Source organism: Pogoniulus pusillus, chromosome 23, assembly GCF_015220805.1.
Source record: "Pogoniulus pusillus isolate bPogPus1 chromosome 23, bPogPus1.pri, whole genome shotgun sequence".
NCBI lineage: Eukaryota > Metazoa > Chordata > Aves > Piciformes > Lybiidae > Pogoniulus > Pogoniulus pusillus.
The window spans coordinates 5,280,534-5,290,503 of NC_087286.1; the positions used below are offsets into that span (position 1 = coordinate 5,280,534).

At 57.9% G+C, this 9,970-nt stretch overlaps 1 protein-coding gene across 1 annotated transcript; it reads left to right on the top strand.

Annotated features, from left to right (window-relative positions):
• The first annotated feature begins 35 nt into the window (after positions 1–35).
• C23H1orf35 (chromosome 23 C1orf35 homolog) lies at positions 36–7,877 on the top strand. The gene is made up of 9 exons (XM_064162404.1): positions 36–849; positions 1,990–2,127; positions 2,240–2,393; positions 3,308–3,353; positions 3,459–3,541; positions 3,656–3,728; positions 4,220–4,299; positions 4,658–4,798; positions 6,555–7,877. Exons 2-9 carry the CDS (start codon positions 2,034–2,036, stop codon positions 7,477–7,479), a joined length of 1,596 nt encoding a protein of 531 aa, XP_064018474.1. The 5' UTR covers positions 36–849; positions 1,990–2,033; the 3' UTR covers positions 7,480–7,877.
• Positions 7,878–9,970: the final 2,093 nt, after the last annotated feature.

The window sequence follows — 9,970 nt, forward strand, 5'->3', positions numbered from 1 at the left end:
GGTCACACGGAGCAGGTTGCTCATCATCACAATGTCCATGCAGGTTTGGAATCTCTCCAGAGAAAGATATTCCACAGCTTCTCTGGGCAGACTGGACCAGGGCTCCAGTACCCTCACACCACAGAACTTTCTCCTCCTCTTCAGGTGGAACTTCTTGGGTTCCAGCTTGTGCCCACAGACTCCTGTCCTGTTGATCGGCACCGCTGACAAAGAGCCTGGCCCCAATGTCTGGCTCCTTACCCTTTAGCTCCTGCCGAGCATTGCTCAGATCCCTTCTCAGGCTGCTCTTCTCCAGGCTCAGCAGCTCCAGGTCTCAGCCATTCCTCTTCACAGAGATGCTCCAGGGCCCTCAGCAACTTTGTAGCCTCTGCTGGACTCTCCAGTAGTTCCCTGCCTCTTGAACTGGCAAGGCCAGAATTGGACAGAGTCCTCCAGAGGTGGCCTCCTTAGGGCAGAGCAGAGGAGTGGAGCCTCTCCTGGCCTGCTGGCCACGCTGTTCTGAATGCAGCCCAGGCGGCCAGTGGCCATCCTCGCCATGAGGGCACATTGCTGGTCCCCAGCAGGTCAGCCACTCGCTTGCGCTGGTGAAAGGCGACGATTGCTCCCCAGGGGCAGGACTCTCTGTTTCCCACTGTCCAACTTCATGAGCTCGCCCTGGTGCCGCTCCGGGAGCGGCTTTCGCCTGGCTTCGCTCTCTGGGGTGACGGCGCTGCTGCACTCCCCCGCCTAGTGCGGCGGTGGTACCGCCCGCTTCACAGACTGCTTGCAGCTTCCCCCCCCTCGCAACGGAGCGCGGTGGTAGCGGCCGGGGGCGGGCGGGAGCGTGAGCCGCGCGGCGCGGAGCGCGAGGTGCGTGCGGGGCGGGGGGGGGGGGTGTGCTCGGGGGGCTGCGGGGGTGGGGGGGGTCTGTGGTCCTGCGGCTGGCAGCTGCCTGTCTCCGACCTGCCCTCCGCCGTGGGTACAGGCTCTGGGGGCGCAGGGACCCCCGGGCAGAGCGGTCACACTTCCTCCCGGGACGTGAACCCCCGCCCCACCCAGAACCTGAAACCCCCCCGCCCCTGCAACCAGCCCCGCGACGTGCAGCCACCCCCCAGCCCTGCACCCAGCTCCCCGGGACGTGCAGCCACCCCCCAGCCCTGCACCCAGCTCCCCGCGACGTGCAGCCACCCCCCAGCCCTGCACCCAGCTCCCCGGGACGTGCAGCCACCCCCCAGCCCTGCACCCAGCTCCCCGGGACGTGCCCTCGCACCCAGCCCTGCACCCAGCCCCCCGGGACGTGCAGCCACCCCCGAGCCCTGCACCCAGCGCCCCGGGACGTGCAGCCACCCCCCAGCCCTGCACCCAGCCCCCCGGGACGTGCAGCACCCCCCAGCCCTGCACCCAGCCCCCCCTGACGTGCAGCCACCCCCCAGCCCTGCACCCAGCCCCCCGGGACGTGCAGCACCCCCCAGCCCTGCACCCAGCCCCCCCTGACGTGCAGCCACCCCCCAGCCCTGCACCCAGCCCCCCGGGACGTGCAGCCACCCCCGAGCCCTGCACCCATCCCCCCGGGACGTGCAGGCACCCCCCGAGCCCTGCACCCATCCCCCCGGGACGTGCAGGCACCCCCCGAGCCCTGCACCCAGCGCCCCGGGACGTGCAGCCACCTCCAGCACTGCAAGCACTCTGGGGACTTGCAGCTGTCCCCTAACGCCTCGCACCCTCGGTTTCTGGGTCCTGCAGCCTCTCCCCCGGCTCTCTTGCAGCCTCTACAATCCACCCCTCCCCTGGACTGGACTTACCCAGCCAGGTTTTGGAAGGGGACCCATTTGCAGCCTCTGCACTCCTCCCCTCCCCTGGACTGGATGTACCCAGCCAGGTTTTGGAAGGGGACCCGTTTACTTTCCCCAGACCTTCAGAACCACCCCCCAAGGGTTGCATAGAGGAGCTGGCTGTGGAAGGGGACACACATAAGCCTGGGAGGTAGCCCCCACTTCCAACCCTTTGCAGGTCACCAGCACCCCAGCTGTGACACCGCTGTGGGGTCCGGCACCATGTTTGGCTCGTCCCGAGGTGGGGTCCGGGGTGGCCAGGACCAGTTCAGCTGGGAGGATGTCAAGACGGACAAACAGCGTGAGAACTACCTCGGTAAGGGCTGGCCTTGACCCAGTCCCCACTCCCTGTCCCCTGACACAGTGTTGGGGTCCAAGCAGAGTGGTCTCGGTGTGAGGATGCTTGTCAGGGTCTTGCTCTCCGACAGGGAACTCCCTGATGGCACCAGTGGGACGGTGGCAGAAGGGGAAGGACCTGACTTGGTACGCCAAGGGCAAGAAGGAGACAGGCACTCCGATGTCCCGTGAGGAAGAGCTGGCTGCTGTCCGCTTGGCTGAGCAGGAGGCCATGATGGCAGCCCTGTGAGTCTGCACTCTCTCATCCCAAAAACATGGGGTGCAAAACATCACCCCTCCATACCCACTTGTCCCAGAATCCCAGCATGGGGGGGGACGGAAGGGACCTGTGGACAGCATCCAGTCCAACCTTCCTGCTAAAGCAGGGGCACCCTCAGCAGCGTGCTCAGGATCACAGTGGCCAGGTGGCTTTGGAATCTCTCCAGAGGAGACTCCACAACCTGTTTGTGGAGCCAGGGCTCCAGCACCCCCACACCCAACAGCTTTCTCCTCATCTTCACATGGAACCTTCTGGGTTCCAGTTTCTACCTGTTGCTCTTCGTCCTGCCACCGGGCACCACTGACAGAGAGTCTGGCCTCATCCTCTTGCACCCTACCCTTTAGGTTTTGTTGAGCTTTGGGAAGATCCCTTCTCAGGCTGCTTTTCTCCAGACTCAGCCTTTCCTCCTCACAGAGATGCTCTATTCCCCTCAGCAGCTTTGTACCCTCCACTGGACTCTCTCCAGCAGTTCCTTGTCTCTCTTGAACTGAGAAGCCTAAAACTGGACCCAGATGTGGCCTCACTAGGGCAGAGTGGAAGAGAAGGAGAACCTCTCTCTACCTGCTGGCCACACTCTTCTTCATGCACCCCAGGAGGCTACTGGCCACAAGAGCACATTGCTGGCTCCTGGTGAACTTTTTATCCCCCAGCTGTCCCAGGTCCTTCTCCATGGAGTTGGTTTCCAGCAGGGTACTGCTTACCTATACTGGTGCAGGAGGTTATTGCATCCCAGGTGCAGGGCTCTACACTTGCCCTTGCTGATCTTCATGAGGTTTTCCTCCACCCAACTTCAGCCTGGTCAGGCCCCTCTGAATGGCAGGACAGCCTGATGGGGATCAGCCACTCCTCCCAGTTGCTCATCATCATTTTGGCTTCACAGGGGCTACAAGAACGTGAAGAGGCAGCCCACTGGCCTCAGCAAGGAGGTAAGAGGGGCAACACGTGTCCCCCCAGCATTACCCCCTGCCAGTGTCCCTCTCTTTGGCTCTGATTACCTTTGGGAGGGTCACAGGACATTCTCCCTCCACCAGGACCTGGCTGAGGTGTGCAAGAGGGATGCTGCTGAACGAGATGATAAGGACGTGGACCGCCTGGTGGGCTTGGGCAGCTCCAGGTACTGGTCTGGGGGAGATCCTCACGTCAGAACACCTCATTTCAGGGCAGTGCAGTTTCTTTTGGCATTTTAATGCTTGTTTGTGGTTTTGTTTCTCATTTTGTGACATCTCAGTGGCAGTGCTGGACGCTTGATGCTCTCCAAGGAGGACAGGGAGGCAGCCAAGATGGGACTCTCGGTCTTCACGGTAGGATCACATCTTCCTGATGAGGAAAATGGATGGAAAAAAACAGGCAAAAAGCCCTGCCCTGCCCTAAGGATGGTTTGGTTAAAAAGCAAGCTGATGGTTCCAGCACAGAGACCTGCAATAGTTGGATTCCACCCCCAGTTTAATGGAGTTTTCATTTAATTATCTTCAAAATTTAATCCCCATTTTCATTTTTCTCCATTAAATTTAGTTCTTATTAAGGTTCATTTTTTTTTCCCCAAGGGTAATTTGATTTTTTCACTTTGCAGATTACCTTTAATTTAGTCTTTCCAAATCACATTTCTTTTTTGTTTGTTTGTTTTGTTTTCATCGTTTTTTCTCCAAGTTAAGTTTCATTTTTACTTCATTTTAATTCTTTCTCCTAAGTTAATTTTCATTTTTTTAAACAAAGAAGCTCCTTTTTCTTGTCATTTCAAGCTACAAGCTCATGGGCTTAAGTCTGTATTTTCCCCTCTCTCTTCCAACCTTAGCACCAGAAAGTCTGCAGCAGCCCTGAGATATCCACCTCCAAGAAGAAGCTGGAGAAGGAGGAGAAGGTGGAGGAGAAAAAGTAAGAATAGGGAGCAGCAATTTGGTGGGAAATGGCCTGTTTGAAGGGGGAAAGATCACACTCCCATGGCCCCTGGACCACCTCCAAACCCTCTGCTTTGTCCTCAAAACCTCTTTTTTTTTCTCATTGACTGGGAGTTTCAGCTTTGGCCAAGGAGGGAGATGGTGGGATACATGTGGAGGCAGGGATGGATCTGATCTAGGATGAGGTGTCCTTGCCCATGGCAGGGGGGTTGGAACTGGATTGATCTTTGAGGTCCATTCCAGCCCTGACTCTTCTGTGATTCTGTGACATGAAATTTGGAGGAGCCAGAGGGATATGTGCAAGGCAGGGATCCTCACTGAGCTCTTCCCTGCAGACCAGAAAGTGGCAAGAAATCCAAAAAGGAGAAAAAGAAGAAGAAAAAGAAGAAATATAAGAAGGAGAAAAAGAAAGACAAGCATCACAGGAAGGATGCTGCTCTATCATCCTCTGATTCTTCTCCAGAGCGAGATGAGAGGTAGCTGGGTAGAGGGGTGGGGGCTGAGCCCTGGTTATGGGGCACCATTGCTGGGAAGATGGGATGGGCTCTCAGCAGAGCAGGGGGGCAGAATCTGCTCCCTCCACCTGCACCCAGAATGCGTTTGGCTTTTGGGCTGCAAGAGCTGCTGGAGAGCAGCCCTGAGGAGAGAGACTTGGGGGTGCTGGTGGATGAGAAGCACAACAGGAGCCAGCAGTGTGCACTTGCAGCCTAGAAAGCCAAGCAGAGCCTGAGCTGCATCAGCAGAAGTGTGGCCAGCAGGGCCAGGGAGGTGATTCTCCTCCTCTACTCCACCGTGGTAAGACCTCACCTGGAGTACTGCATCCAGTTCTGGAGCCTTTGTTACAAGAGGGATGTAGAGATGCTGAAGCATGTCCAGAGAAGGGCCATGAGGATGCCCAGAGAGCTGCAACAGCTCTGCTGTGAGCACAGACTGAAAGAGACGGGGCTGTGTAGGCTGGAGCAGAGGAAGCTCCCAGGTGACCTTCTTGTGGCCTTCCAGGATCTGAAGGGGGCCTACAAAAAAGCTGGGGAGGGACTTTTTAGGCTCTTCAGGGAATGACAGGACTGGGGGGAATGGAGCAAAGCTGGAGGTGGGGAGAGTCAGCCTGGCTGTGAGGAGGAAGTTGTTGAGCATGAGAGTGGTGAGAGGCTGGAATGGGTTGCCCAGGGAGGTGGTTGAGGCCCCATTTGTGGAGGTGTTTAAGGCCAGGCTGGATGAGGCTGTGTGCAGCCTGCTCTAGGGTAGGATGTCCCTGCCCATGGCAGGGGGATTGGAAGTAGATGATCCTTGTGGCGCCTTCCAACCCTGACTGGTTCTATGATTCTAAGTCCTCCACAGGGCTGCTCTCAATCCCTTCATCTCCCAGCCTGGATGGATAGCAGGGATTCCCCCAACCCGTGTGCAGGAGCTTGCACTGAGCCTTGTAGAACCTCAGGAGGTTCACACAGGCCCATTCCTCAAGCCTGTCATAATCCTTCTGGATAACCCTTCCCTGCAGCACACTGACCACACCACCCAGCTTGGTGCCATCTGCAGACTCTGAGTGGGCACTTGATGCCACTGTCCATGTCACTTCACCAAGCTGTTGAGCCAATCCCAACACCATTTTCCCACCCCCATAATCAGCTCAGTGGCGTGCCCAGCATCCCTTCTGCCGCTTACCCTTCCATCACAGAGAGTGATTTCCCATTGGAATGGGCTGCCCAGGGAGGTGGTGGAGTCACCATCCCTGGAGGTGTTCAGGAAAAGAATGGATGAGGCACTTAGTGCCATGGTCTGGTTGACTGGATAGGGCTGGGTGCTAGGTTGGACTGGATGATCTTGGAGGTCTCTTCCAACCTGATTGATTCTGTATTCTATGTTCTATGGGATTCTATATTCTAGCACTTTCTGTTCTGTGCTTATAAACTGGCGTGGCTGAGAGAGTTAATGCAGCTTTCATCTATGTTTTATTTTCACTGTTATCTCTCTAGAGCTAGCTAAAAAGAGGTAGTAGTGAGATTAGTATTGGCCTCTTTTCCCAAGTAATTAACAACAGGACAAGAGGAAATGGAGGTGTTTGAGGCTGGATGAGGCACTTAGTGCCATGGGTTAGTTAACTAGAAGGGTTAGGTGATGGGTTGGACTCGATGATCTATGAGGTCTCTTCTAACCTTGGTGATAACTGTGATACTGATCTTAGAGGTCTTTTCCAACCTGGTTAATTCTGTGATTCTGTGAAAATCCCCTTAGGCACCACCGGAGGAAACCCCACGCCGAGAGACGCCCTGAGCCCTCCCGGCGTGGCCAGCAGCGCGGGCACGACACAGACTCCTCTGCCAGCAGCTCGGGTTCTGGCTGCAGCCCCTCAGGCCGCCCTGCCGGTCAGCGGAGCCGCAGCCGGGACAGCCGCGACAGGGACAGCCGCGGCCGGGACAGCCGCGCCCGGGACAGCCGCGTTCGGGACAGCAGCAGCCGGGACAGCCGCGTTCGGAACAGCAGCAGCCGGGACAGCCGCGCCCGGGACAGCCGCAGCCGAGACAGCCGCGCCCGGGACAGCCGCGGCCGGGACAGCCGCGCCCGGGACAGCCGCGCCCGGGACAGCCGCGCCCGGGACAGCCGCGTTCGGGACAGCAGCAGCCGGGACAGCCGCGCCCGGGACAGCCGCGTTCGGGACAGCAGCAGCCGGGACAGCCGCGCCCGGGACAGCCGCGTTCGGGACAGCAGCAGCCGGGACAGCCGCGCCCGGGACAGCCGCAGCCGAGACAGCCGCGCCCGGGACAGCCGCGTTCGGAACAGCCGCTCCCGGGACAGCCGCAGCCGGGACAGCCGCGGCCGGGACAGCTGCGTTCGGAACAGCCGCGCCCGGGACAGCCGCGTTCGGAACAGCCGCGCCCGGGACAGCAGCAGCCGGGACAGCCGCGGCCGGGACAGCCGCGGCCGGGACAGCCGCGTTCGGGACAGCCGCAGCCAGGACAGCCGCGTTCGGGACAGCAGCAGCCGGGACAGCCGCGTTCGGGACAGCCGCAGCCGGGACAGCCGCGTTCGGGACAGCCGCAGCCGGGACAGCCGCGCCCGGCACCCGTCCCCGCGGCACAAGGGCAAGAGGAAGAGCAGGAGCAGGTCCCCGCCAGCCCGCAGGGTCCGGCAGCGCCATGACACTGACTCCGAGGGTTGAGGCGCAGCCTGCGGGAGGTCCAGGGAGGTGTCGCCGAGGTTGTCTGGTTTTTAAGGTTACTCAGTCGAAAGAGAGCTGCAGCGCTGTGGTTGCTGGGGCTGAGCCTGGCAGTTGGTGGTGCCAGCGCTCCCCGTCCCGGCCTGCGGCTCCTGCCTTCGACCCCAGGGCAGCACCAGCAGCTCCCTGACTGTTGTCCCTAGCCATGGTGGGGTACAGAAGGTGCCTGACCACCCACTCTGCTGCCTGGATTTCTCTTTCCAGGTGTGATGCAGCACTGAGGATGCTGTGGGATGGGTACCGAGATGGCTGGCTGGGATGCTGGAAATGCTGCAGGTGCTTCATGGTTGTTTAGAGAGACTTTGGATGCATTTATTAATTAAATTATTTTTAATATCTTCTTTCAGTGCCTCTGAGTAACTTGTCAGCAAGGTGGATGAAGGGAAGTTTTGTTCCTTAAAGCCTCCAGTTCATCAGCTGCAAAATAAAATCTGGGGGCTTTGTGCACTGCTGGGAGGGTTTTGCATCTTGGACCCAGTGACTTGATGGGCAGGCTGTGAGGCTCTTCATGGGGCTACCTCTGCTGTTCAGAGGGTGATGGATTGCTTTCTCTGCGGTATTGAGTGCTCCCCATGGGGCTAGACATGCTCTCTGGGGAGAAGTGATGCCTCCCATGGGCTACAGGTGCTCTCAAAGGGTTATGGATGTTCTTCATGGCCTGGTGGGTTCTTCCTGTGGGCTCTCCTGTGATGTCCTCTTTGAGCTGCAGGACCTCTTGAAAGGTTATGGGTGTTCTCCATAGGGTGATGTGCTCCCTGTGGTGCCACACCTGCTTTCCATAGGGCTACGCATGGCTGCATGAAGCAGTGATGCCCTCCATGGGCTTTGGGTGCTCTTCAAATGTTGGATTTCTCCATGGGGCAATGTGTTCTCCACTGGGCAACAGGCGCAGGTGACAAAGCTGGTGAGAGGCCTGGAGCACAGCCCTGTGAGGAGAGGATGAGGGAGCTGGAGGTGTGCAGCCTGGAGAAGAGGAGGCTCAGGGCAGAGCTCATTGCTCTCTGCAACTACCTGAAGGGAGGCTGTAGCCAGGTGGGGTTGGGCTCTTCTGCCAGGCAAGCAGCAACAAAAGAAGGGGACACAGTGTGAAGTTGTGGCAGGGGAGGTCTAGGCTGGATGTTAGGAGGAAGTTGTTGTCAGAGAGAGTGATTGGCATTGGAATGGGCTGCCCAGGGAGGTGGTGGAGTCACCATCCCTGGAGGTGTTGAAGCCAAGCCTGGCCATGGCACTTAGTGCCATGGTCTGGTTGATTGGCCAGGGCTGGGTGCTAGGTTGGACTGGCTGAGCTTGGAGGTCTCTTCCAACCTGGCTGATTCTATGATTCTATGCCCTCTGTGGGCTATAGCTGGTTTCCAAGAGTCATGGGTGCTCCCCATGGGAAATCACATTCTCTCCATGGGGCACACTCATGTGAGCAGAGGAGCAGCTTGGGATCCCCAGGAGAGGGCAAAGCCCAGCCCCTCAAAAAGCTTTTCACTCAGGCAGACCCAAGCAGAAAACCCCACAGGGAAGTCGACACCATGGAGCCTGTCTCGGTGTCCCCTGCGTGGGGTGAAGCAGCAGACCCTCTGGGGACAAGTGCTGTTCTGAGCCCAAAATGTAGGAAAATGAGGAACTTTGAGAATCAGGCATCTGTGATCAAGGGTGGTGGCTGTTCCTTGGGGTTGAAAATGGCTTTTTCATTAAAACAAAGGGGACTGCTCTAATTCAGGGTAGCAGGGGCTGCCTCTCGAGCACTTCCTCAGCCCAGGGGGAGAAGACAGATGGAGATATGGAGCAGCTTCTGTAGGTGTTTGTCCTGGTCAGGTCCACCTCACAATGAAGCAGGGAGCAGCAAGCTCCTTTCTCATCCAAGTTTTTAAATCCCCAGAGGTGTTTATTTCTGTGTTGGGTGCACCAAGAAAGGGGAATTTGCCATCAATAAACAGAAATATTGATCCAGCTGAAGGTTCCTCTGGAATCTTCTGTTCTTCAGGCTGAACAACACCAACCCTCTCAGCCTGTCCTCACAGCAGAGGGCTTCCAGCCTTGCTGTCACTGTCGTGGCCTCCACTGGCCCTGATCCAACAGCTCCATGTCTCTCCTGTGCCAAGGACTCCAGAATGGACACAACACTTTAGGTGGTTGTCCCGAGCAGCTCCGGGTTGGGCATCGCCAGCTGCCCGAGTGACCGTGCCAAGCACAAGGGCCTCGTTTGTGTCACTAATGATGCAATTTCTCCTGTGTGACACAGGGAGTTTGTGTGCCTTGGTGGACAAAAGCCCTGGGTGGGGACACACACGGTGGAATCGGGGTGTTGAGCTGAAATAAAGCTCCTCTGTGCCCTTCCCCTCCCTGGCTGCCAGCAAGTGCTTAAGCCCTCTGATGCAGGCAGTGAGAGATGATGCAGAGAGGTCACAAGCTCTGGTGATTCTCCACCCCAAAATGAGTTTTT